The 25,148-nt window shown below is 57.1% G+C and overlaps 11 protein-coding genes across 11 annotated transcripts; 6 read left to right on the top strand and 5 right to left on the bottom strand.

The window, feature by feature from the left end:
* Window positions 1–6: 6 nt before the first annotated feature.
* MKK02DRAFT_27719 (transcriptional elongation regulator) lies at window positions 7–1,030 on the top strand (the record flags this gene model as incomplete). The annotated part of the gene is made up of 4 exons (XM_053087386.1): window positions 7–212; window positions 279–360; window positions 418–612; window positions 944–1,030. The coding sequence occupies 4 exons, from the start codon at window positions 7–9 to the stop codon at window positions 1,028–1,030; spliced, it is 570 nt and encodes a 189-aa protein (XP_052945072.1).
* A 506-nt stretch (window positions 1,031–1,536) lies between these two features.
* Window positions 1,537–1,920, bottom strand: MKK02DRAFT_43977 (uncharacterized protein; the record flags this gene model as incomplete). The annotated part of the gene is made up of 1 exon (XM_053092709.1): window positions 1,537–1,920. One exon carries the CDS (start codon window positions 1,918–1,920, stop codon window positions 1,537–1,539), a length of 384 nt encoding a protein of 127 aa, XP_052945071.1.
* A 258-nt stretch (window positions 1,921–2,178) lies between these two features.
* Window positions 2,179–3,212, bottom strand: MKK02DRAFT_43976 (putative elongation factor 1-beta (ef-1-beta); the record flags this gene model as incomplete). The annotated part of the gene is made up of 5 exons (XM_053092708.1): window positions 2,179–2,195; window positions 2,248–2,358; window positions 2,410–2,853; window positions 2,899–2,948; window positions 3,157–3,212. 5 exons carry the CDS (start codon window positions 3,210–3,212, stop codon window positions 2,179–2,181), a joined length of 678 nt encoding a protein of 225 aa, XP_052945070.1.
* A 910-nt stretch (window positions 3,213–4,122) lies between these two features.
* MKK02DRAFT_32750 (uncharacterized protein) lies at window positions 4,123–6,681 on the top strand (the record flags this gene model as incomplete). Its single annotated transcript, XM_053088564.1, has 8 exons — window positions 4,123–4,447; window positions 4,503–4,829; window positions 4,879–5,274; window positions 5,598–5,669; window positions 5,705–5,834; window positions 5,858–5,874; window positions 5,983–6,375; window positions 6,401–6,681. The coding sequence occupies 8 exons, from the start codon at window positions 4,123–4,125 to the stop codon at window positions 6,679–6,681; spliced, it is 1,941 nt and encodes a 646-aa protein (XP_052945069.1).
* A 1,331-nt stretch (window positions 6,682–8,012) lies between these two features.
* On the top strand, window positions 8,013–9,202 carry MKK02DRAFT_43973 (uncharacterized protein; the record flags this gene model as incomplete). Its single annotated transcript, XM_053092707.1, has 3 exons — window positions 8,013–8,358; window positions 8,413–8,742; window positions 8,802–9,202. 3 exons carry the CDS (start codon window positions 8,013–8,015, stop codon window positions 9,200–9,202), a joined length of 1,077 nt encoding a protein of 358 aa, XP_052945068.1.
* Window positions 9,203–9,647: 445 nt separating this feature from the next.
* On the bottom strand, window positions 9,648–11,491 carry MKK02DRAFT_26059 (putative DNAj protein; the record flags this gene model as incomplete). Its single annotated transcript, XM_053087136.1, has 4 exons — window positions 9,648–10,026; window positions 10,076–11,001; window positions 11,047–11,238; window positions 11,264–11,491. The coding sequence occupies 4 exons, from the start codon at window positions 11,489–11,491 to the stop codon at window positions 9,648–9,650; spliced, it is 1,725 nt and encodes a 574-aa protein (XP_052945067.1).
* A 329-nt stretch (window positions 11,492–11,820) lies between these two features.
* On the top strand, window positions 11,821–13,890 carry MKK02DRAFT_43971 (Alg9-like mannosyltransferase family-domain-containing protein; the record flags this gene model as incomplete). The annotated part of the gene is made up of 7 exons (XM_053092706.1): window positions 11,821–12,018; window positions 12,086–12,224; window positions 12,274–12,447; window positions 12,502–12,732; window positions 12,778–13,222; window positions 13,291–13,469; window positions 13,523–13,890. 7 exons carry the CDS (start codon window positions 11,821–11,823, stop codon window positions 13,888–13,890), a joined length of 1,734 nt encoding a protein of 577 aa, XP_052945066.1.
* Window positions 13,891–14,246: 356 nt separating this feature from the next.
* MKK02DRAFT_32747 (uncharacterized protein) lies at window positions 14,247–16,094 on the top strand (the record flags this gene model as incomplete). The annotated part of the gene is made up of 8 exons (XM_053088563.1): window positions 14,247–14,396; window positions 14,462–14,661; window positions 14,750–14,858; window positions 15,031–15,237; window positions 15,302–15,531; window positions 15,592–15,834; window positions 15,887–16,028; window positions 16,053–16,094. The coding sequence occupies 8 exons, from the start codon at window positions 14,247–14,249 to the stop codon at window positions 16,092–16,094; spliced, it is 1,323 nt and encodes a 440-aa protein (XP_052945065.1).
* Window positions 16,095–17,996: 1,902 nt separating this feature from the next.
* On the bottom strand, window positions 17,997–20,883 carry MKK02DRAFT_43969 (uncharacterized protein; the record flags this gene model as incomplete). The annotated part of the gene is made up of 6 exons (XM_053092705.1): window positions 17,997–18,209; window positions 18,266–18,380; window positions 18,432–19,290; window positions 19,358–19,540; window positions 19,599–20,211; window positions 20,269–20,883. 6 exons carry the CDS (start codon window positions 20,881–20,883, stop codon window positions 17,997–17,999), a joined length of 2,598 nt encoding a protein of 865 aa, XP_052945064.1.
* A 441-nt stretch (window positions 20,884–21,324) lies between these two features.
* MKK02DRAFT_26889 (uncharacterized protein) lies at window positions 21,325–23,592 on the bottom strand (the record flags this gene model as incomplete). Its single annotated transcript, XM_053087268.1, has 5 exons — window positions 21,325–21,630; window positions 21,686–21,838; window positions 21,889–22,344; window positions 22,396–23,148; window positions 23,200–23,592. The coding sequence occupies 5 exons, from the start codon at window positions 23,590–23,592 to the stop codon at window positions 21,325–21,327; spliced, it is 2,061 nt and encodes a 686-aa protein (XP_052945063.1).
* A 293-nt stretch (window positions 23,593–23,885) lies between these two features.
* On the top strand, window positions 23,886–25,045 carry MKK02DRAFT_32744 (PQ loop repeat-domain-containing protein; the record flags this gene model as incomplete). Its single annotated transcript, XM_053088562.1, has 6 exons — window positions 23,886–23,927; window positions 23,987–24,123; window positions 24,169–24,220; window positions 24,266–24,681; window positions 24,728–24,783; window positions 24,831–25,045. The coding sequence occupies 6 exons, from the start codon at window positions 23,886–23,888 to the stop codon at window positions 25,043–25,045; spliced, it is 918 nt and encodes a 305-aa protein (XP_052945062.1).
* Window positions 25,046–25,148: the final 103 nt, after the last annotated feature.

Genomic DNA, 25,148 nt, shown 5'->3' with positions numbered 1-25,148 from the left:
ACCATCATGACATCACCCTGGGAGATCCGTTTCTCCAACTCGCGCCAGCTCCCCTACTTCTTCAATAACGAGGACAAGCGGTCGGAATGGTCGGTCCCGCGCGGGTTCTCGGACGTCACGGTCCGCCAGCTGCGCGGTGCTGAGCAGTACCTCACCCCCCTTGATCCCCGTATCCACAAAGATGAGGGTCCGGCCGGTCAGGCAGGCGAGCTGTTCAAGACAAAGCCGCATGCCAAGCCCGTCAAGTCTGAGGAGGCCGCCGAGGTCGCGCGGTCGAGGGGCCAACAGGTGCAGCGCGCTCGGGCGATGCACATCCTTGCGAAGCACAGGAACTCGCGCCGGCCCAGTAGCTGGAGAGAGGTGAGTCTGGAACTATAGGGGTGGTGGAGGAGGCAGGGTCTGGGCTGATGAGTACAGGACGTGATCACCCGTTCCCTAGAGGAAGCGCACGATATCATCCAAGGCCATATCGACCGGCTCTCCGCTGTCCCCGAAAGTCAGCTTCAGACTGCGTTCGCCAGTATCGCAAAGACAGAGAGCGACTGCTCGTCCGCAAAGAAGGGCGGCGACTTGGGGGATTTCGTCAGGGGTCAGATGCAGGCTAGCTTCGAGGTGAGCACCGTGTCCCTCTGTCTGCTGTTGGGCGAGCGGGTGATGCTGCTGGATTCGGGAGAGCCTTTGTAAAGGACACTGGCTGATACTCATCTTCTCCTTCTTGGTCACTGCTTCTCACTCTCCATCTACATTCGAATCCGCTCCTTCAATCCGCATCCCTCCCAACTTGGATCTCCACTCGGACTCGTCCATCCTTCGTCTCCCAATTTGTACTCTCCCCACGGCCCGATCCTCGTCCCTGCACGCCGCGATTCACCTCTACATACTGCTTTATACTGCGCCGCCTGTAACATGCCCCCGACCATACCTCATACGCTTTCCCTCACAGGAAGCATGCTTCTCGCTGAGACCCGGTCAAATGAGCGGTATCGTCGACACCGACTCGGGAACTCATGTCATCTTGCGGCTCGCCTAAGGCGGACGTCATATCGGTCCGGAGTGGACGGGAACGGCGGAGAACAGATGGAGAAGGGGTGTGAGGGAGACTTGGCGTGGACGGCAGTAGGAGGAGGGAAGGAGTGTGGAGGAAGTATGACAGTACGGGCGGCCGGGCAGATGTAGACACGCTCAGGAGGCTGTATGGAAAACGAGGGCTGGGCGGCGAGAGCTAATGAGGGAGGGAGGATGTGTTGGCTATACCATTGTACGTCGTGTCTTGCATGGCTACCATCGGGTGTGACACCCTCGTCTTGACTTCACCGCTCTACTGCTTGGCCTGCTTTCGCGCTTCCCATGGCGCCCAGATACATGCTACAGTCAATCTGAGAATGTCAGCTCCTGCATCGCTCAAGGTTGGATTTGCTTTGCTCTCCTCACTGTGGATCTGGACCTACGGGGTATGTCTGCCCAGTACAACGCGGGTACTGCTCAGCCTTGGGTCTTCCCCTCGGCGCCCCGACCACTCACTCTGTCGACAGCATGCTAAAGCTTCGACTTTCCGACCCCCCCTCCACTCCCTCCTCCGCCAGTGGCACCACCCGTCCCCGCATTTGCACCGGGAGCCATTCCCCTCCCGAATCCCTCCCACGCTGGATGTACTATTCGAACGTCTCCCCACCTCCCCGCATTTGGCCCGCCCTGCTGCGGTCCTCCTGATCCAGTAGACGTCCCTCTTGTCCCAAGAGCGCTCCCTGCAGATGCTGTCGACGCCGCAGAGCCCGACATGTATTGCCGAGTCTGGATGAAAGGCGGTTGGAAGGTGGATGAGCTGGAGGCTGGGTGAACAGCGGTGGAGGTGGGCCTATGGCTGCTGGGAATGGAGGGATGTGCCGACGAAGCTTTCGGCCGTTTGTCGCGGGAGAGCATGGCAGCAATGGAGGCTTGAAAGCTGAACAAGCTGCTGCAAGTACTGGTACGCTTGATGAGATCGGGATGTACAAAGTTGAGGTGATTTTCCAAGTCCGGCGGACCACCATAGCCGGTTTGTGCGATAAGCAGCGGCAAGTTTGAGCTCAGCGAGACAGGAAAGTTGACGGAAATCAAGACGACATGACCAGGCCTGGACGATCCCGAAAGTCATGCATCTGTCTACGTCTACTAAGGAACCCTGATAATAAGGGTGTTTTACAACTTCTGCATGGCTGAGAAGTCAGCACAAATCCCACAAAGCTTTCATTGGAGGAGTGAGCTCACCAGCGACGTCGGTCGACTGGACGTAGTCCTCGATCTCCTGAATCTCCTCCTGCAACTCGTCGAGCGAGATCTTGTCCTCCATGACCAAGTTGATCTGCAGCATGCGGATACCTGATAGTAAGCTATATTCGCCAGACATATGCAGCGCCGCATATGACTAACCGTAACCAACGGGAACCAGCTTGCTCTTTCCCCACAAGAGACCGTCCTTCTCGATCGCCCGGACAGCCGCCTCCAAGGCCTCCATATCTGTCTCGTCGTCCCACGGCTTCACCTGGAGGGTAACGACCGACTTGGCAACCTCGAGCGTCTTGCCCGCCGCGAGCTTCTCCTGCTTCTTGGCCTCTTTCATCTCGTTGTACTTCTCGACACGCTCCTTCTTGATCCGCTCGGCCTCCTCCTCGTCCTCCTCGTCCGAGCCGAAGAGGTCGATGTCCTCATCCTCCTCTTCTGCTGCTGGTGCGGCCTTGTCGGCTGAGGCGGCAGGGGCGGAAAGGGCGGAGAAGAAGTTGGTGCCGGCGGGAAGGGTGGAGTGCTCCGAGGCGTACGAAAGGATGTGGCGGTACCACCGGGCAGCGTGGGGGTACTGCTTGGCATCGGGGGCGACTATACATTAGCGCGGGCTCCCGTGACTCGGCAAGAGCTACTCACCACCGTTAAGGGAGTCATACAGCTTGACGTCGGCCGAAGAGGGCGCGTAGCTATTTCCATCAGCTCGGACCTTCTGATGGTCAAAACGAGTCGCGGAGAAGAAGTAGGATCAGTGTGTTTGGAAAAGTAGTTATCTTCAATGTAAAAGGCGCGGGGTCTTAAGCCGCTGACCTCAGAAACACGGACCAAAACAAGGTTCATCACAGAAGGGAAAGGCAAGTTGAAGGAGGGGGTCTCTCGTTGAAATTGAGGACTCACCCGTCGACGTAAGACCTGGTGGTCAAGTGCTGCTCAATCTTTGCGAGGTCTGCCATTGTGCTGTGTGTGTGCGAGGTGTATAAGTAAGGTAGTATAGGTAGATGGTTGTATAACTGACTGAGTGAAGCGAGTGAAGGAACGTGGACTCCAACTTTTGCGGTGGAGAAGATATCGCCGAAACGTAATTCCGCCAGTGTGGCAAGTGGCAGTACTGCCGGCATTCCTGCAGCGGGTGGCAAATCAGTCTGGGGCAGAGATCAGGTGTGATGTGTCCTCTCCGCTCGTTCCAAGACGCCTTAGCATCTGCTGCCAAGACGGCCTACAATTAGGAGAGGAGTGCGTCATTGATGAATCGGGCAGAACGCAAAAGGTGAGGTCCAACAGGTAACAGAGGAGGCGGGAATGAGAGGTCAAAGTTGGAGTGTGGATGCCCGATCTCGCCTCCTTCCCGCTGCCCTTACTTCGACGACAAGCATGATCTCTCGCAGCCTTCTACGCCACTCGGGTATCCTTTTCGTTATTAATCTTCCCCCATCTGGATGCTCGCAGAGACGGTCGGGTGCCGCTGCATACCCCAGGAGGGCGGTATGAGGTTTACCCGTTCGGGCAGTTCCAAATTGTTTCAGATTCAGATAGACCCTAGACGATGTGGCGGGCCTCTGGCTATGTACAGAATCGTACTGCTGCTATCGCAGAGGGTGGAGCCCCGACGTCGGCCATGAGATCTCACTCTGTCGCTGTCATCCCTCTACTCTACCGCCTAGAATTGGCTCATGTAGTGGTTCTCACAGGAGCTAGGCACCGATCAGGAACGCGAACCATACACACACAATCCTTTACTCCCCCCATTTACGCCCTGACCTTCGAGCGCTTTGATCGCTCGTGCCATCTCTCTTTCTCATCTTCTCATATCGCCATCAAATCCATACCCTTCCCTACTGCATCCATACTACCCAAGGGTCCCAAATGAACGAGAAAGACCCGATTGATATTGCCGTGGCTCCCGCCCCTTCCACTTCGAACCCGGCGATCATCGCAGTCGAGCTGGCTCCGTCAGATACGCCTATCGATGACGACGAGGCACGCCGGCGGGCGATCGAGCAGATCTGGTGGAAAGATAACTTCGAGGCCTTCGCCACCCCCTTGAGAAGTGGGGACTTCAGCCAAGCTGAGGGTCAGCTCGCGGAGATTGGCTATGTCCGAAAGGCCAACAGCAATGTCGGCTTGGAGCCGATTTTCGACATCCAGATGACGTCGGCGCTGGGTCGCCAGTTGGGTCTGCTCAATCTCAGTGGGTCTCACCAAAAGCTATTACCAATGCCAGGAATTAAAGCTGACATTGCTAGTGTCGCTCATCGCTCTTCCCATCCTCGCGCGGTCGGCCGGCTTTACGAATTCCGCCATCGAATCCGTCCAACTCGGTCTCTATTTTTTCATTGGCCTTCGAATTGCCTTCACATACAGACTCAAGCTCATGCGAGCTGTCTCCTACCCCCACAACCTGCTCACTCCAACCTCACGAGGAATGGGCGAAACCTCGACCGCTACCTTCTGCTGGCCGCGCACGTGGACGTCCATCACACGGTGTCTCTATACGCCGAGACTCCAAACTCTTCGCGAGAGATTTCTTCCTCGCTGGAAGCGGCACCTCATCAACATTCTTGCCCTCTTCAGTGAGTGTGCTCCTCGTAACCAATGTGGCACGTGTAGCTGATCCACCAGCATTCTGCGCGCCGGGCATCATCTTCGCCTTCTACCACATCGCCGTCGTGACTGTTGTCGTCTGGTATCCGAACCACACATCCGTCTCCAACAAGCCAGCCCACTACCACCCCATCTTCGAACTCTTGAGTCCACTCTCATTCCTCCTCCCCGCCCTCATGCTCGATTTCAGTTTCACCTACCTACCTCACATCGCTGAGCGTCGAGGCTTCCGCCGCGAGGAACACGCCATTATCGCTGGCTGGACAGACAAGATGAGGCGGCTTCTGCTCATTGCGAATCCGATTCGCGAGAGGCAGGTGGTCAGAGAGCGTAAGGAGGAGATGGATGCGTGGAAGAAGGAGGGCGAGACGAAGAGTGACGCGCTGAAGAGGGACGAGCTGGCCGAAAAGACAGGTAGGTGGATCTCTTGTTCTCCGCCCCATAGTTCCGTCCCAGCCTCTCTTTTGGCCCAAGCTGATCCAGGTGCAGATTGAAGACCTTTGACCCAAGGGGCCATGTTCCCCACATCGCTGTACATACGAAACACGAACATGCTCGAGATCCGTCCGGACAGCACATGAGACACAGTCAGACGATATATACATATGCCCAATCCAGCCAGGGTGGCGAAGAAGGTGGCTATAGTCGGAGATGGAGCAAGAGACAGAGGGAGGCGGGATGGAGCGGGGTCGACCGAGTGTGCCTTATGAACCGTAGTGATATCATGCTGTACATAGTTAAGACATATGCCAGTCGATCCGAGTTCTCTCCTTGCGTAGACCCGCCGTCTTTCGTTAGACCAGTGCGGCGTATGTATGTAGTTGCTGAGGCTCGCCGATCGCAGAGCCCAGGGTCAGGCGATGCCGGCAGCTCCGAGCTGAGGAATGCGGTGTGAGATCTGCCGCTCCAGCTGCGCCGGATACGATGATGTCGATAAAGACATGGACAGCAAATTCGCGTCATGACATCTGCTTGTGAGCTGTTATAGACCTTACAGTTTCCCCGTGAGACCTGGTGGGTAACCATCCTGGGCCTTTTTCTGGATCAGACAAGGGGCAATCGCGGGTCCAGGACCCTCATTCCAGTGGTGCCTGATCCGCGAACTCAGCCGTCTGGTCTCAGTCTTTGGGCGATCTTTGGTCATCCTCTTCTCCTGCAGGTCGGGACGTACGGTGGCCGTGATGAGAAGTTACTTGGCTGCGCGTGTGTTTCACTGTGTCACGGAGCGAAACCATGACCACCAACAGATAGGTGGTGACGTCAAGTCGGTTAATCTCATAGCCGGAACATCCGATTCACCTTACCCGGTCATCGATCGATCTTGCACGAATGTCAAACAAGAAGCTGTTCTCAGCTCCTACTGTCCTCTCCTGACCTCACGACCGATCACACAACACAACACATCAGCACCTGTCCCGGCCGTCCCATTTCCCCTAGCACCCATCCTCACCGTCAAAACCACGTATAATGGCGATCAAGCCAAACGACCTCCAAAACGCCGTCAAGACCCCGAAGGTCACGTCCGGGCGATCCGGCGGAGTCACCCCAGACAAGTCGGGGAGCAAGGACCAGGGCAAAGAGAACGAGTACGAGCCGGGTCTCAAGCAGGGTCAGACGGAGAGGGAGGCGCAAGGCGGCGAGGCGTCAGAGAGCGGGAAGAAGATGAAGGGCGCGATCAACATCAATGGTGGACAGCAGGTCGACCCGGCGTATCGCGAGGTGGGAGCCGGTGGGGATGCTGGCAATGAGGGTAACCTGGGCATGGAGAAGGGGAAGGGCACGGGCAAGGCGCCGAGCAAGGGCAGGGACGCCAAGCTCTAAAAGGAGGACGGTATCGTTGTAAACGTGTTTGTCTCGTTACGAAGGTGAGTGATATCTCACCTACTGCATGTCTACGCACAGACCCTTCCTCATCATCAACTATCACCTCAATACCGCCTGTGCCAAGAGCTGATATCGCAGGCGGTGTAGCTCCAATTCTATACTCATGCATGTACATCGTCAGCTCTATTGGTCTAAGTGCACGAACAGACACCAGACTCGCGCACTACTGCTTCGGCTCAGCATTTGCGGTAAAAGGAATCAATAACTTACAGGGCTCAGGCGCTATGCGCCATGGCGTGCATCATCGCCTGCTTAGACGTGGTACCACACCAGATCCACCCCACCATCCCGCTAATGAGAGAGCTTACTTGGCTGTCGGACTGCCTGCCCTTAGGGCTAGCCTTTTCGGCCATATCCCGCGATTTTGTTAGTCACCCCTTTCTGCGCTGGACCTTCGACTGATGATAGGCTGACGGTGCATGAGACAGGAGGCACACAAGCGATCCGAAATGGGCAAAGGCGCTTAGATCGACCGGACGCATCATGGGCGAGAGAGGTAATCGTATACCCGCGACATGGAAGGGCACATCGGGGATGTAAGCAAGGAGAGCCAGATGAAGTGAGACGAATGCGCCCAAGCTGCCCACAGTCCGCCGAGACTCGCTTGACTGTTGACACGAATGAACCTGATACAGCCGTCCGGTCATCACTTAATTAGGGACTGTGTTTTGGACTGCGCAGGAGAATGACAGGGCCAAGAGGGTCTACGTGTGGCTCAAGGCGAGAAGGACCGATACCTCCCGACTGCGACATGGAGGCAGACATCCCCTGGTCTGAAGCGGCATAGGGCGGAGTGCAGGAAACTACCTGAGACGGATTAATGGTGGTGCTTTCCGATCTCTAATGTCTAAAATCGAGACTACACCTCAATATCACTCAGGCGCACAGCTCGGCGTCGCTTACATGAGCCAGTGAGGCACCTCGTCGGTGCCCAGATCGCCGTTGCCGCCTTGCCGCTCGACCGGTCACGTTATCCGCGAAAGTGGCACGTTGTTCACCGCTGTTGCAGATCCGCCACACTCAGGCATGTGCCACGGTACCGAGGTCCGATCCTGATCAGAAGTCATGGGCAAGTCATCATATAGCTCCAAAGATCGGCGTAGCAGGGTCTTACAAGCTGTGTGTTCCCAGTGGTCAGCCAAAGGACCCCCTCGAAGCTTAGCCATCCCCTCGTTTACGTATTTTTGGCTGCTGTCCGAACTTTCTTCTTGACCCTTCGAACACCTCATCACTTCACCACACTGCTCTCCGCATCCCTACCAATCAGCATGGACGATCCCCCGCCCCCATATACAGCAAGGCCTATACGTCCCGTCCCTAGACGGACGCGTGTACCTCCCCCAGTCCCTATTCCGGCGCGTGCACCTGCCCCTGCCCCTGCCCCTGCCCCTGCCCCCCCACTCGCCCATACCGGTGCGGGCGTCGGCAGGTACAGTAATGCCGAAATGTTGTGGATCCTCTCCACAAACCATGCGACCAGGATTGCGGACTTACGCGGCGAGAGGGGAGAAGTCTATCGCCAGTACGGTAGTAACCCCTGGAAGCCTCAAAAGGAGCTCACCCGTCGGATCGGGTCACCGTGGGGCGCTGCGCTCGCGACATGCTACGTGATCGGTGAGCGACCTTGCCTGATCACTCAAACGCTGAGCTCGGCTGATGCTAGTGCAGGTATGGTGCGGTTCATTGCCCTAGCTACCTATGCCAACGAGCGACAAGTGCCCGAAATTCGCATTGTCGCAGGACTCGGCCTCATCCTCGCTATTCGACGTGTTCACGCCTACTGGGATCGCATTTATGAGTTCCTCGGTATAGAACTGCCAATCGAACTCCAATTTCCCCTCCTCTACGATTTCGGCGAAGCAGCTCGTGCATTTCTCTTTGTCGAAAACCTCGGACCGTACCTCGCTCGGCCCGGTCAGGCATATATGCGGCAGACGAAGAGGGAGTTGGCTGAGCCAATGTGGCAACGAATGGTGGCGCTTGCTATGGTCTTTGGCAGTACGTTGCTCTCGTTGTTGATGCATGAATTGGAACACCAGGTCACCGACTTACGATAGCGTACAACGTCATACCCATGCTTGTCAACCACCTCCTTTTCGACATCCTCAAACTCCCACCCTACCTCTGGCTCAGATATCCTCAGCTACGATTCGTCAGTCAACATCACATTGCTCTACGGCTCCTCTTCCTCATCGGCCTTCGGACGTTACGGTTCTTCGCTACTGAGGCTCAGCGGTACTGCCTCGAGCAAGGACGACAATGGGCACGCGTCCCTGGGATCCTCCGGAGCTATGCGGAGGAGTGTATGGCGATATACGGCGAATCAAACCTGGTCAGGGACAAGGAGATCGCAGAGGAGCTACCGGATATTCTTCTTCAGCGCAGGGCGCTCAACGAGAGGGAGGCGCACATGATGCGAGAATCGCTCCGGACGGCGGATGAAGAAAGCCCCTTATAGCATAGTATGGTGAGAAGTGCGGTCGAATTCGAATAGTGGATCAGGCAAAATAGGCACATATAGTAGTGCCCCTGGTCAGAGTAGTACATTGTATATATCAAGTATGAGTAGGTAATGAGCGTCTAGATAGCATTATATGAGCGTCCATCCCCCTCCCGATCCGCTACGGAACCGGTGCAGCCCCTTGACTGCCTGATCACCCCGTCGCACTCTTCTTCTCCTCCTCCACTGGCACTGACTCATCTTGCTCCCCCTCCTCGCCCCTCGCATCCGCCTCTAGACCAGCCGCCGTTTTTGTCGATGACTGAGCCGCGTCAACATCATCCCGCTTGACATCTGCGGATACGCTTGGCGTCGCCTCGCCGGAAGTGGTGTCGGAAGTAGAATTGACTAACCTGGTGTCAACGTTGCTCTACTGCGTGCTCACAGCCCGAATCCCTCCCTTCTACTTCCTCCCCTTCCCCTTGCCGCTGCCAAAGAACGACTCGGCCCAGCCCAGCGCACCACCGACTGCCGAAGCGATGTTCTCCAACACGCTCGGCTCGGCCGCGCGCGAGGAAGGGGAGGAGCGGGTCTCGGTCTCGACGAATGGAGCCGATGATGAGGATGAGGAGGAGGAGGATTTACCTTGGTCTTCCTTGAACGAGGACGCTGAAGAACCGGTAGAGCGGGAAGGTGGTGTTGACTGGGACGGAGAAGGTGATGACGAGTCGATAGGTGATGAGGGGGATGAGGGGAGCGATCCGAAGTGGATCTCGGGGTTGCGGCCCTCAACGTCGTCTGCGTAGGCTTGCATGATCTTCTTTTGGAGTCCAGAGAGGGATCTGGGAAGTCAGCTACAGTCGTAAAGCTATAGTACACTGGGCAGCTGACCTTGGGATCTGTATCCTCCAGCCAACAATCAGATCACCCCTCGCATCCCTCCCTCGTTGGGGATACACACTCTTCACTCCCCTGCCCTTCAATACCGCCTCCTCTCCGTTCTGCGTACCTTCCCGTACTCGCACTTCGACATCTCCCTCCAGCGTGGGGATCCGCACCCGCCCACCCAGCAGTGCAGTGTGCAGCGGCACCTTGGCGTCATGGTACAGGTTAGTCCCTTGTCGCCTGAACACCGCCGACGGCTTGACATTGACTCGGATGAAGAGATCGCCTGGTGGTCCAGTCGATCCGAGCGGCATATCCCCCATACCCGGCATCTTGACCTTCATCCCATCCTCCACTCCTGCGGGTATATCCACCTCGACCTCCTTCCGCTCCTTGACCCGCCCGACACCCTCACACTCCCCACACCTCGCTCCCCGGGGTATACTGCTCCCTGCTCCACCACATGTTTGGCACGTCGACGCCATGAACATCCCTTGGACCTGGAACGCCTGCTGTCCCGTTCCCCGACATGTCGCACAGGTTGTCTTCTTCTCCCCGGGCTTGAGACCGGAGCCGGTACATGGCTTGCAGTCGACGACGGGAGTGATGTTGATCTTGCGCGAGATACCGTTACACGCTTCGAGGAAAGAGAGGGAGATGACCGTTTCGAGATCGTCGCCCTTTGACGGGCGTTGCCGCTGTCCGCCGCCTGGACCGAAGGGACTACCTCCGCCTCCGCCGCCGAAAGCACCGCCGAACAGCTGTTCGAAGAGGTCTCCAGCGTTCCCTGCCTGCCCGCCGAATCCACCGCCGAAGCCCTGGAACCCGCCAAACCCGCCTGCGCCGCGAGCGAAGTTGGGATCGAAGCCTTCTTGCTGGGATGCCGAGCCGTACTGGTCGTATGCTTGCCTCTTCTTATCGTCCGATAGTATCTACACTGTCAGCTGTGGCACGTGATCGTCAACCGGCTAGCTTACATCGTAAGCAGCTTGAATCTCCATGAACCGCTCATTTGCCCCCTTCTCCTTGTTGGAGTCGGGATGCCACTTCTTGGCCAGCTGGTAGTACTCCTTCTTGATGTCACTGGCAGTTGCATCCTTCTTGACGCCTAGTACCTGGTATGGGTCTTTGGCAGAAGCTCTCGATGGCGCCGAGGCGTGAAATGAGCGCTGCATGATCAGCTGACTTCTGCACGAGGTGTTGTGAGCTTACCGATCGCTGCGATCTAGGATCTGATAGTCTGCGAGGACATCTTTCTAGTGGGTAGGTTGGTGGACCGGGTCTACCGCTGGTATGTATCGATCGTTTAGAGATTTCGGGGGAAGACGGACGGGGAGGTGGAGGAAGGGTGGACGAGCTGGCCACTGAGTTTGGGCCGAAGGGTAGGGATGTGAACACCCTGGTTGGGATACGAGGAGGCATTCTGTGCGTATTGCAGCGGTATGATACTGAGCTGCTGTTGTATGGTGATGTATAGATGGATAATAGATTGGCAAGGTGGAAGGTGCGAGAGCTTGCGAGAGCTCGAGAAATATCTTCGGATCGGATCCTTCTTTTGCCGCCGGACGAACACGTGGACAGACCAGATCCGGGAACGGAGATTGGCTCTGACTCCATTCTTTCCGACGGAACTGGCTCGGGTCGATGCAACTCAACTCGGCTGATACACCACGTCCACTGCAGCCCATACATCAGCCAGCGATGGTCCTCAGACGCGATGCACCTCCCCCTATGCTCCAGTCAGTACCACAATGAGCACCGGAAAGAGAAAGCCATCGATACTGAATCGCAAAAGGAAGGCGGGAATGATCGCTTGGGATATCTTTCCCATCGCAGTGACATGGCTCCATGTCTGGCTGTCGCCTTATACCAAGGTGGAGGAGAGCTTTACGCTGCATGCGGTACATGACATGTTGGCGCATGGGTTATGGCCTAGCTCTATCGCAAGGGTGAGCTCATGGCTGGACTGGGGGAATCGGCAAGCGTCAGAAGGGCGAGCGTTAACTGACAGATCAGTGGGACCATGTTACCTTCCCCGGAGCCGTTCCCCGATCCTTCCTCCCTTCCATCATTCTTGCTAGTCTATCGTATCCAGTGGTACAGGCAGGATCTCTCCTAGGTCTGTTCCACACCAAGCTGGACATTCAGATCATCAGTAGGTTAACGGCTTCCAGATGCTGCTTGAGTCCAGCTGACCAGTTCAGTCCGCATCGTACTAGCTTCAGGCTTTGCTGTGTCTTTCGCTCAGCTCACCAAAGCCCTCCGGTACCGCTATGGTCCAGGCGTACGGATATGGTTCATCCTCCTGAGCTTGACCCAATTCCATGTGCCGTACTATGCGGGGCGGACTCTGCCCAACTTTATGGCTCTTCCCGGAGGTGAGCTGCCTGTTCCATGTCCGTCAGCACACACAAACCAGCTGACTAGCGCAGTCTACCTCGCAGTAGGATGGATCATCCGATCAGGAGCATCATCCATCCCGGCTCCTATACGACGCAAGCGGGTCCGCATGACAATCGCGCTTCTGACTTTCCTTGCTACGAATACGAGGCTGGAGCTCGCTCTGTTCTTGCTTCCAATGACGCTCGGGCTGGTCATCAACGGTATGACGACCATCCCAGACGCTATCTTGGCGGGTGCGGCGGGCGGGTTCAGCGCTCTCGGTAAGCCTTCAGTCGTCGATACCGTCCCAGATGCTGATAGTACAGCCGTCTCAGGACCTATCGACTACTTCCTCTGGTCACAAGCCCTCCCCCATCCCTCCTTACCGACCTTCAACTCCGCCTGGCAAATCATCTGGCCTGAGCTCTCCTCAATGCACTACAATCTTGTCCAGGGCCAATCGGCCAATTGGGGCATCATGAGCAAACATTACTACTTCAGCAACTCGCTCCCCAAGCTCCTCATGGGTGCTCTACCGCTCGCTGCCCTTGGTGCCGTCTTGGTTCCCGCCAGCCGCCTGGGTATCGCCCGAAAGTCGATCGGACTGGGACAGGTCAAGGCTATCCAGGAGGTGACGGGACGGCTGGGGATGGGTCTGGGCGTGGTGGGGCTGTTGGGCGGTCTGAGTGCGGTGGGGCACAAGGAGTGGCGGTTTGTGGTGTATGCAGTACCGGTGGTGAATGTCGTGGCGGCCATGACTGCTTCTGCGCTGTGAGTGGACGTCCCTCTGGACGCCTGCCGGAACTGTGCTGTAATGGTCGAGCTGATATTTTTGCTAGATGGTCAACGACCCCTCCTCGTATCCGGCCTTTGTTCAGACTAGGTCTCATCGGATTACTTGCCCTCCAGGTCGTCGCGACCGGCTTTCTGACGTTCATATCTGCTAACAACTATCCCGGTGGGGATGTCTGGCGCGCTCTGGAGGAGCTGCGCGTACCGACGGCATCTGGTGAACCTGGTTTGTTGTAACGTTCCCACGAGTCAGCGTAGGCCAAAGCTGATTGGCAACAGTCACCGTCCACTTCTCTTCCTACCCACTCCAAACAGGCGCATCCCTCTTCACCTTCCTCCACGACACCACCTTCCCTACCACCCAATATACCTCCGCCCTATCGTCCGCCACGAATCAGCCCGAATGGATCTATTCCAAATCGGAAGACCCAGCTCTGCTCACTCCGTCAGGAGCTAGAAAAGCGGGCATAGACTACGTCGTCCTTGAGAGCGGGACAGAGAGGCCCTGGGTGGAAGGCATTGGAGCGAGGTGGGAGACGGTCAAGGAGATACAGGGTCTGAAGGGGGTTAAGAGGGGTGGGAAGTACGGGGTGAGGGTGGAATGGGATAGGAGGGTTGTTATTCTGGGTCGGAGGGATATTGTCTAGCTATGCAGCAAATTCGCTTGAGCTTGTGGACGCATCTACTAGTATAGGCTATGCGGCTCGGTCGTGATTGCGCCGGGACTTAGCCCCAGCCCCCAATCGGCCGTGCGACCTCGCTTGCCGCTTACCGCCCGCAGAGTATCACATGAAACGCGCCCCCGGAACCGCCAGCAATCCAATCCTGTCGGCCCACCTAAAGCTCAGAAGACCTCGAGCTATCACTTTGCTATTTGCAAGTACTACTGTGTATTCCCTAACATACTTGACTGGTAATCTACGTGACGGCCGACCTTCGCTATGAGCATATAGCACAGCACGACCCATCATTATCTGGCGAAATCCTGATCTCGCTAGCGACAATGGCCCAGCCCGGCGGAGCTTTGCTCCAACAATTCATGCAACACCTATCTACCGTCTTCGTCTCTGGCCAATCGGCCATCCTCGTCGCCTCGATACCGCTGGGTCCAGATCATCCATACTGGACACCCATCCAACAGTCTGTCACGAAGGTGCGCAAATTTCTCATGCTACCGGCGTACCCGAGCCCACCCAAAGCTGGATGCTGATATAGCAGGTCCCTCCTTCTGCTCTCGCGCCCGAAGCGATATTTCACCTCACGTCCGCCATCCCCGCCTCAGCAAGAGACACCTACGCAGCCTTCGTTGCGGCTGTACTGGATAATCTTAACCCGCTTCACCAGGCGACACCGATTGGCGAAGATGCGATCCGGACAAAGGCGTATGGGGACTTTACGAGGTTGTTGGCTGTTTATACGTGAGCCACATCTCTCTTGCGTAGTCAAATCGCCAGATGATACCTAAGTCTGGATAGAGGGGCACGGTGGTCGATGCTGATCAGGCAGCGAGCTGAATCGGCTGTATGGCATGTCTGCGAACGGGCCGTACCTGCATCCTTTCCTCAACAAGCTGGTCCTTGAGATGGCGAAGCGGATACTGCCTGTCTCAAGAAGAGTGAGTCGCATCATGACTATCTCGTAGTAAGATTGGCGCTCTAGCAGAGGGTGGGACCAGCGGACGGCAGGCGAACATGTGGGGAGTCGAAGAGGACACCGCATGAGAGCTCAGGGATTCCGGATTGGACGCCAACGTTACCTCAGCAGTGGACACCTTGCTGACCTATCAGGCAGCCGCACTAGCCACCTCTCCCTCTCGCGACCACGACTCCTCCCGCTCCATCAAAGACACGACCCGTCAAGCCATCGAGCGGTCCTTCCAAGTCGCCTCCTCACCCGTCGCCTCCTCGGAATGGGAATCCGAGATAGGCAGGGGCGATTTCGTAGGGGACGTAGTGTGGAGCCTCGCCAATATCCTCTGGCGGATATATGCCGAGGTGAGCTATCTTCAGCCCCATTCTCGCACGATGGTCATTGAGCAGCGAATAGCTGACGATGCAGCGTAAACTCCACACTCAAGCTGTCGAGCTCCGCCGATCCGTTCAGTCCCTCACACCACCCGAGGACAGGCGGCTGGCCATGCGCGGCCAACATGTCCGTCAGGCCGACGTGTGCGAGAGCTGGTATTGGCGCGGAAGGCTAGAAGTGATTTTGCTAGATATGAGAGGGGCGAAGGCCAGTTTAGATCGGGCTTGGGAGCTCTGCCCCGAGAGTGGATGGAAGCAAAGAAGGTGAGTCAGGGCCGTGTTGAGGGAGTGATCCTTGCGGGTGAGAATAAAGCTCACGGGCAGATCCATCCTCATGCGCCTCATCCCCATCAACCTCCTCCTCGGCCACCTCCCCCGTCCGGACATACTCACGACATACAATCTGCCCGAATATGTCGACCTCATCCGCGCGTTCCGGACAGGCGATATAGCGGCCTGGCGGCGAGAGCTCGAGAAGCGGAGAGAATGGCTGAGGAGCCGGAGTGTCTGGTTGGTTTTGTTTGAGAGGGGGGAGATATTGGTTTGGCGGAATCTGTTTAGAGAGGCGTAGGTTTTGCCGTCAACCTTTGGAGTAAGGTGTATCTTGGCTGATGCGCAGACTACGCCTGTACTATACCCTCGATCCCGGTACGACCCGGAGTAGGTGTCCGACGTGGATCTTTGTCTCGGCCGCTTCGCGCGCGTTTGAGGGGTCGTCCGAGGTTGAAGATGGGACGATCGTGTTGGAAGATGTCATCTGTGTGATTTCGAGCTTGATAGATCAGGTACGTGCCCATCTCGACCGCTTTTCCAGTCTTCGTGATTAATGAGTGAATACTGGCTGACACTGCGCAGGGCCTCATACTAGGATACATATCCTACTCGCAGCAGACGCTCGTAATGAAGCCATCACCGGATGGGATGGGCGGATTCCCTCGAATATCGATGGTCGTCCCAAGGACAGTCACTGCTATCGCATGAAAACTGGTTAATACCAGCCTTGAGTATTGCGGACGGGAAAGATTGGATCGCTGGTATTGCATGCTCATCTACTTACTCTATGGCCAGTACGGCAAATAGGGATCGTCACGGTGTGTCGAATCTGAATCACCAAAATCATGCTCTTTTGCCCCCTATCCGCTCGCGATTTCCAGCCCCTCACACTACTTCTATCGTGCATGGCAGGTTGTTGAGATCTGACACACATCAGCTCAAGCCCGGGAGCACGTGCAATGATGATGCAAAAAGACTCTGCACCCCCGCCAAACCTCGTCCGCGCACTATCACACGTCTCGCCTTTGATGTACGCAGTGTTGCTAGCGATCCTCTGTACGAACGCTTGGGCGTCATTGTAACGATGACGGCAGATACTTGCCGAAGTGTCCCATGATGCTGCGTAGCACGCTGAACCAGTTCAGTATCACTCTTGCAGCATGGAGTGTTGTAGCCATGGAGGGTTGTGATGTCGAATGTAGATTAGAAATTTACTCACTTGGATCTTGAGTGCATTTCATGGCGCAGTCCACCGCACCCGCCGCCGCTGGGGAAGGTCCAGTCTGTAAAGCCTGTCAGCCGCAGTCATATCTCATGACTTCGCAACGAGCGCGCTATCGACATTGCATGGCCAGTTGTAACGACAGGAGACCCGTTCACTCACGCCGTAGATCCCAGCGCCGACGAAACGTGCATAACTCCTCGGAGCGATCTGAGACGTCTGTCTCTTGGCTGGACCGGTCCGTGTCGCTTTCACACGGGCGATGAGGCGGTCCCGAGTCAGTTGGCGGCTCTGGACTTCGGAGGGGTCGAAGACGAGAGCGAACACGACACCGAGGCAAATCGTGAGGAGGACGAGGAAGCGGGAGAACATGCTGGGAGCTGGGAGCTGTGAGCTGGGAGCTGGGAAGCTGATGACGGAGTGCGGATGTGGCGATGGCGTTCCGTGCTGAGAGGTGAGGTGAGAGCGGTCTTGCAAGGGGTAGCGAAGGGGCGTTTTTCGTGTATCAAAAGATCTGGAGCTGGACGGCGTGATCGTCGGCCTGTCAGCCTTCTTATATGTCCCGTGGCAGCCCGTGGCGCCTTGTGACGCCACAGATTGGAGCGGTGCCTGACCATCGTGGTACCAATTCTGTCTCTTATCACTACCCATCGAGTATAGCTCGAAGCGGCCAATCCTGCTCGAAGCTAAATGTACCATATCTCCGGGCGGGACGCGGGCCAGAGGCTGCCGGCTGCTAGAGGCGGGCCAACACCACATTCCTCTGATTTTATATGCTTCGCCGAGCGCGCCGATAACGCGCCGAATCGGGACGTCGATCGCCCCTGGCCGCAAACGTCCTGGTGTGCGGACAGCTGTATGGACGCTGGGCCAGGCTGGGCCGGCTTCTCGTCAGAATTGAATCCCACGGTGTCCTAACTTGGCTACTCTCCCTTGAGTTCCTCCTCGACTTCTCTGCATCGAACCGGAAGCGATCTCGTCTCGGATGTGTTTCAGAGTCAGATCTGTATCTCACCAGAGCATGCCCAGGAAGGGCTCAGTAGATGACAAAACAAGACCTAAAGTATATGCAAGCTATGTATATACCAACACGCACTTTTCCGATCGTCTACCAAGGTAGACCAATCGTCCTGCCGCTCTCCCTGGCCCGTCATCGTCCCCTTGACCTTCAAGCTACTCCACGAGCAAAACGTCTTCCCCTCTCTCTTCCCCGCAAATTAGCCCCTTTGCCACATTATACCACCCCACCTCGCCTCCTCGATGCCAAAGGCACAACCCCTTCCCTCTTCAGCCTCTCCACCCCTTCTTCACCCAATGTCTCCTTCACCATCCGCATAACGTCCGCGACGCTCTTACTGACTTTTCGCGTGGTCCCGCTTGGTCCGCCACGAGTATCTGGGCGATCTTGGAAGTTGAGGAGGTCGTAGAGTGATGAAATCTGGTCCGCCTATGGGTCCATCAGCCGTGCACCCTTCACTGACAGGATTTCGAGATCAGACGCACCTTTTGTTCGAGCGTATCAATCACCTCTTTAAGATGATCCGCCAAGACATGCCGCTTCGCAGCCGCACTCGCCGCATCCAGGAGCTTGTACTGGTCTGCGAGCTCACAGTATATCCTACATCATCAGCTTCTTTCCTTGGTCCTCGAGACAGGAAGCTGCACTCACGCCTTGTAATGCGCAAAATCATCCTCCAGCTCCCTAATCACCCGACTGAGCACAGTCTGGGGAGGTACCTCGCCCCTACCAAACCTCAGGATCTCTTCCGGCAGCTCCACGTGCCGCTTTTCGCCCGATGATGTTCTCGACCGCGGAGCAGTAGCAGTTTGAGCCGCATGTTCCTCCATCTGCGCAAAGAACTCGGCCTCGTCCTCGGCCCGAATGGAGGGGAAGGGGCTCTCAGGCCCTTCTTGCCTGGGTTCGGCACCGCGACGGCTCTTGCTCCGGTCCCCATGATGCCTCATTGGGCGAGACGAGGATGAGGCGGAGCGACGAGGGGCGGGGTGTGCCTCGTCTTCTGATGGAGGGGTAGGAGGGGCGCGGGGGATCGTAGGTGGTTGAGTACGCGTAGGGGGTCCGGTCGAAGGGGGCATAAGCGTCGGATTGGACGACGCGGACGCATGCAGCCCTTGTCGGAGTTTAGAGGGGAGTCGGGGCTCGTGGTTTCCTTTCGGAAGCTGTGTGGCCTGAGACCGTGCCGGAACCGAGTGGAATTTCGTCCGATCTCCCTCATCCTCGGCGTCCTCTACTCGCGCCTCCCTGCCTGTCCCCTCCCCTCTTGCCGCTCGACGCGTCTCCAGTCCGCGCTCGACGACCCCGCCCAGCCTGCTGACCTCCCGTGTCAATCGCTCGATCTCTCGACGGAGCGCAGCCAGCTCAGAGGCTGTTCCGGGCCGGGGTGGCGAGGGCGGGGAAGTTAGTGCCGGCTGAGAAGTCTGGAACTGGTGTACGAGGTGTTTGCTCTCCTCGAGGTCGGAAGTCAGCCGGGTGAGGTGGGTTCGAAGGGATTTGACGAGATCTTCCAGCGCTATTTGATCAGCTGTGGGTCGATAACAGTGTATCCTAACGGAGTTACAGCTCAGGAAGACACTCACCTGACTTCTGCCCCATAGCCTCCCTCAGTCGATCCCCTCCTGACCGCTTCGCATCCTCCACCTCCCCCTTGGCGCGCTCCAGCTCCCCCTCCAGCTCCCTGACCCGCCGCCTCGCAATCGAATTCTCAGTCTCCAGCCCTCGCAGGCGTGCATGCAGCGTAGCCAAAGTCTGAGGTATCGAAGCTGGTCATGTCAGCTTGTCATCATCCTCGCAAACCGAGAAACGGAAGGTTAAACTAACCACCTGCATCCCCACCCACCTCCCCATTCTTCCCCAAGACCTCATAAGCTCCTCCTTTGGCAGGAGTAGCCATCAACCCCGTCATACCCGTAACATCCGCCGAAGTATCTCCTCTTCTTCCCGCCGGAGCTGAGCTGGTCCGCCTGGGCTCTTGCTGTCCCTGCAGAGTCGACACTCGCCTTGCCTTCCCCTTGCCCTGAGCTGCCGGAACCGCCCCCTGCTGTATATTATGCGCCGTACTATCGCTCAGCGCCCTCCGAGCTGGCTGTCCAGGCCTGACCAGCCCTCTTGTGCCCGACGCCTTCCGCCCCTCGATATCTTCTTGCAGCTCCAGCGCAGCCTTGGTGAATGTCGAAGCGGCATACGGGTTTGTGATGGTCGTTTGGTCTCCGGAGCCGGAGCGCGATCCGCCCGAATCAGGCGGGGAGGGGAGGGGGTTGGCGCGGGAGAGAGTATAAGAGAGATTGAGATCTTGGGAGTGGGGACGGCGCTGCCGACCTTGCGCGGTAGGTTGGGATTTGGAGGTGAATGTAGGTAGAGGAGATGGGGAGCGGGGAGGGGAGAGCGAGTGGTGGTGTGCCGAGAAGGGCGATGTAGGGCGTGGCGATATCCTCTGGGTAGCGTCAGCTCTCGTCCTCTTCGACACGCGGTAGAGATGCGGGAAGCTTACTCCTCCAGATCCAGAACCCATCACCTTCCCCAGCTCACCCACCAGTCTGCCCAAACTCCTCTCTGGGTCAAACTCGCTTCCGTCATCCGACCACGCCCCGCCTTTCCGCCTAAACACGCCATCCGCCAAGCTCACAGCCGACACGTGGTGTCCCGCTGTACTTGCCGGGCTCTCGCCTATGCTGGGCACTGATAAACCCGAGGCATTCCGCTCGAGACGCCGATTATGCGCTGCGGCGCGGGGCGTTCCGGTTGGTCCTTGTGCAAACGCGTGAGCGTGGACGTCGGCATCGGGCTCGGGCGAACGCGCCGGGGGATGGTTAAACCAATCATCATGCTGCCTTTTGTCATGTACAAGGGATTGGCCAAATCCGCGCGGGTACTCGAGGGTATTGTCCATGTTTGTCCCAGAGCCAGAGAGGAAAGTACGGTCCCCCTCGTCTTCACCGATATCGACGAGCTGTCCGTCTATCGGACCGTGTCCGCTGGCGCCGGACCCAGAGGCGCTACCTATGGAGGAGAGGGATATGGTGCTGAGGTCCTGGTCGATGGTAGATTCGAGCCGGCGACGCTCGAGGTCAAAGGCGGAGGAGGTGATGGGAGGGAGACGGGACATGGTAAGCGAGGAAAGGATTGGTCGAGTATCGCCGGGTGGGCGGATCGATTTTCGCGCTTTTTCGTGATGAATGCGCGGTGACCTTCGGGTTGAATGTATGGGTAAGAGCGTCAAGAGTGTCAAGGTATGATATTATAGGTATATAGAGAGGGAGATGGAGAGAGGGTTGAGTGAAAGGTCGCTGTGTTTACGCCAGCAAGCTAGAGTTCCGCCGGAACCAAAAGAAAGAAATCAATCACATAAATCCGGCTTTGGTTCCGTTCATCTTGACCTGTGATCTTGCATCTTGTATCATGCTGTATGCGCGGACCATTCAGCTGCAGAGCGCTGGGCGCTGAGACTGGCAAGGGCGACAACCCCTGCTAAGTGGTTTACTCGTATCGCAGAGAGGCGGTATCTGCACTCCAGGTCAAAATGTTCTGCCCATCGATACGAATACAGTCACAAAGGCCCCAACGGACTATCCACCCCCTCCTCCTCTCTCTTGACATGAACCGGCTGCTGCTGGTGCTCAGGCCTCTTCCCAGCCCTCACAGAGCCCATCATCTCCTCACTATCCGGCAACGGCAGTGGCTTACTCGCCGCCTCGATCGCATCCAGCTCCCGCCGCATCGTCTCGCCCATCCCGAACTGCTCGTCTTTCGGTAGTGTGGGGGGAGGGGCGGGTTGGGCGGACTGAGGGACTTGATTTGGATGGGGAGGGATCTCGCGGATTGACTTGGCGGCTTGTTCCCATGCTTCCAAGTTCTACGCGGTCAGCTTGGATTCCCTGGACGGAGGGCACCTCGAAGCTGAAACTCACCTGGCGGCACCATTCCTTGTGAACAGTAGCGAGCTGGATGGCCATCTGCCTCATATCGGCCACTTTTTGCCTCTGGAACCGGTCCAAATCCGCCTGAAGCGTGTTCGAGGCGTACTTGAGATCCTGTTCAGAAGCCAGCAACGAGTCTTCGAGCTAAGTGGCGTCAGCTTTGTCCGATCGGCGTCGGGCTTTGCCCAGCTCACCTGCGCGATATTATCCCTCGTCTTGGCTATGTTCGCCCGCCTCGTAGCTTCCGGATCCACATCCATCATCCCGCTCAAACTATGCTTGACCGCCGACAAAAGCCCGAACCCCGCTCCTCTCGCCCTCGAGACGGACCGTTCTGCCCTCTCCCGATCTTCCCGCTCCTTCGCCCTGGCTCGCTCCCTCTCTTCCTGATCATCCGCTTGACTTCCCGTCCCAGAGGTGCTGCCGCCAATGATGGAGCCCCCTCGCTCGAGCGCCTCCTCTAGGCGCCGCGCCTCTCGCTCGGCATTCTCGAGGAGGTCGAGCTTGTCCTTCTGCGATTCGAGCGTGTCCTGGACAAGCTCATATTGGACGTGCTTTTGGTGGCGGAAGGAGAGGCGTTGTTTGATCAGAGCCGAGAATTGCGAGTAGATGTGAAGAGGCTCAGTGGCAGATCGTTCCCACGCTTGTAGCTGTAGTCGTCAGCTGCTGCCTCACATGAGCTCGAGCGCCTGCCAGCTCACCAAAGCAGCCGTAGCGAGGTACTCCTGATCCACCGCCTGCCCAACCTTCTCCACAGCCAATCCCAGCTCTCCCTTCTCCACCAGACTGAACCCATTCCAGACCGCTCCCAGCTCGCTCAGATCCTGCGCCCGCTCGCCCCACCGCTTGACCACCCTCCTGTTGACCTTTTCCATGCTCCCCGAGAAGTGCTGGTGGAACTTATCGGTGAATACCTCGGAGTCGTTGAACCGCTGGTCTGGGCGCCTGAGGGGGTGCGTGGGTGATGGTGTGGGAAGAAGGTGGTGCGCGATGTAAGAAGTGCTCGGTGAGTGAGGAGTGTCGGGAAGGGGTATGTCGGTTGGGGAGTCGGGCTGGAAGGTAGGGTTGTGGGAGGGTGCATGGAGAGGGTTTTTGGGAAGAAGGGAGACAGGAGGAGAATGCAGGACTTCGGTCTGAGAGGTCAGCTTCTGTACCCTGGACACCAAGAGGGGTAGAAAGCTTACCCAGCTGACGCCATCTTCCAGGAATCTGTGAAGAACATGTTCTCCGCCGAGGATAGGGTGGCGCACGAGCCGGCGCAGGAAGTCCTCCAGTAACCGCTTCCTGCGCGAGATGGTCGCCGCGTCCTCCTTGGCTTTGGACTGGCCTTTGACCGCATATTCGGCCAAAGACTGCTTTGACGGGATAGGCGGGATGATGAGAACCGGGTACAGCCCAGATAGCGCCTGATGCAGCGAGAGGAATGACGAGTATCTCCTGCGGGTCTCGTGTGTCTATCTCGTTAGCTCATCCTTGTGCGCATATACAGTTAGGCAAAAGCTTACTCCTATTCTGATCACATAGGTGATATACGTCGCCTTTCCTCCATCGGTCGTCTTGAACGCATCCACAATATGGATCTCTTCGCCTTTACTGATCTCCTTGTCCCGCTCACAGCAGAACCCCTGTTTCGCTGACGGGCCCGAGAGGCGGGAAGACCCCTTCTTCGGTTCCTTTGACGGATCGGGGAATGAGGCGCGGTGCGTCGGGGGCGGTGAGCCCGATGCGGCTGAGATGAGCGATGAAGGGCCGCGCGAGGGGGTAGGGGATGAGAAGGCCGAAGCGGGGTTGGCGTGATCCTTCGGCCTTGGGCTGGGGCTGAGGGGTCGGGACGGCGCTGGGGATGATGAGGGGGAAGTAGCGAATGGATTCACTGGGTCTGTAGCTTCGTTTGACATGGTGAGCTATGTGTATAGGAGAGGTACAGAGGGGTAGAGATATGGCTTTGAGGTACGCGCTGTGCACTGGCTTGGGTGAGCGGGTGACCGGTGAGATCGATGACGTGTCGCCAATGACGTAACTTCGGCTAAACCCGTTAAATCCGGATGCAGTTCCCGACTCACATCAAGTCTGTTTTTGTCGGACCCCCACCCAAAGTCACTCGTTTGACCATCTCTACCCCCATCTATCCCTTGTCTGATCATCTGTGCATCCCCGCCTCCTCGCCCCAGTAGCATCACATACACGCAAGATGCTGCAGGGTACTCTCACGCCAGATCAGATGAGCTCCATCGTCAGTATCCACCGAAAAACGCCTGATCAAACCGGGACGTCCAGCTGATGGATGGACAGTTCGGATCCATGTCCGTCGCGTGCTGGCTCGTCGTATATACCCCGCAAATATGGGAGAACTACCAGCTCAAATCAGGAGATGGGCTGAGTGTGGCGTTTGTGGTATTGTGGTTATTAGGGGATTTGACGGGGTTGCTGTGAGTCCAGCTCGGCTCCCCCGGAGATATCTGCTGATGGGCCAGAGGAGCAGTGATGGCTAAGCTGGTACCCACAGTGATTGTCCTAGCTATATATGTGAGATTACTCGGCTCCCTCTGATCTCACGGAGCTAACAGCCAGTACACATTATGTGACGTAGTCCTCCTCGCCCAGGTATACTACTACCGCCAAATCCGCCTTCGCGCTCGCCGGGACTCCATCTCCCCTGCCGCCCGCGCAGCAGCCACAGAGTCCTCTCCCCTCATCCTCCCTGCCGACCCGAACCCTCCTCCCGCCCAACCAAAACCCCTGCTCCCACCACATCTCCTTTGGCTCGAGTACCCACTCCTCATCGCGTTTGTCCTCCTCGCGGGCGCTGGCGCGTGGTACCTCGAGATCCAGGCGACACCGGATGTATCTATCCCCGAGAACCCTGGACCGGGGCAGGGCGGACATGGCTCAGATGGCGTCGAGTTTGAGTGGAAGTCGCAGTTGCTAGGATGGAGTAGCGCGGTGTTGTACTTTGGGAGTCGGATACCTCAGATCATCCACAATTTGTGAGCTTAGTCGCTTGGCTTGAGGGTCTTTGAGCTTATGTTCCAGCCGGACACGGTGTGCTGGACTATCACTAGCTCTGTTCTTCTTCACCATCACAGGCAGTAAGTACTGCCAATCCCATAAACTGCGACTTGTAGCTAATCTTCAGACCTAACCTACTCCGCCTCCATCCTCGCACCCTCCCTCGACCCAAAATATATCCTCGCCAACGCCTCATGGCTCGCCGGCGCACTCCTCACTGTCTTCCTCGACATCTTCGTCATGGCCCAATTCGCAGTATACGGTTGGCAAGATAAGAAGCGGGCGCAAGAGGGCAAAGGATTGCAGCATGACGAAGAGGAAGACTCGGCGCTTGCGACATAGCCAAGCCAGTGGTGGCGCCGGGTCGTTGGGCTGGGAAGACCCCGACAAGGAGCGACTGCATTCATCTAGACTACCCATAACTAACTAATCATCGGCAATAATC

This window comes from Dioszegia hungarica (assembly GCF_025882075.1).
Source record: "Dioszegia hungarica strain PDD-24b-2 chromosome Unknown MKK02contig_8, whole genome shotgun sequence".
In the NCBI taxonomy this organism is placed as follows: Eukaryota; Fungi; Basidiomycota; class Tremellomycetes; order Tremellales; family Bulleribasidiaceae; genus Dioszegia; species Dioszegia hungarica.
This window is presented reverse-complemented; position numbering and strand designations above follow the sequence as displayed.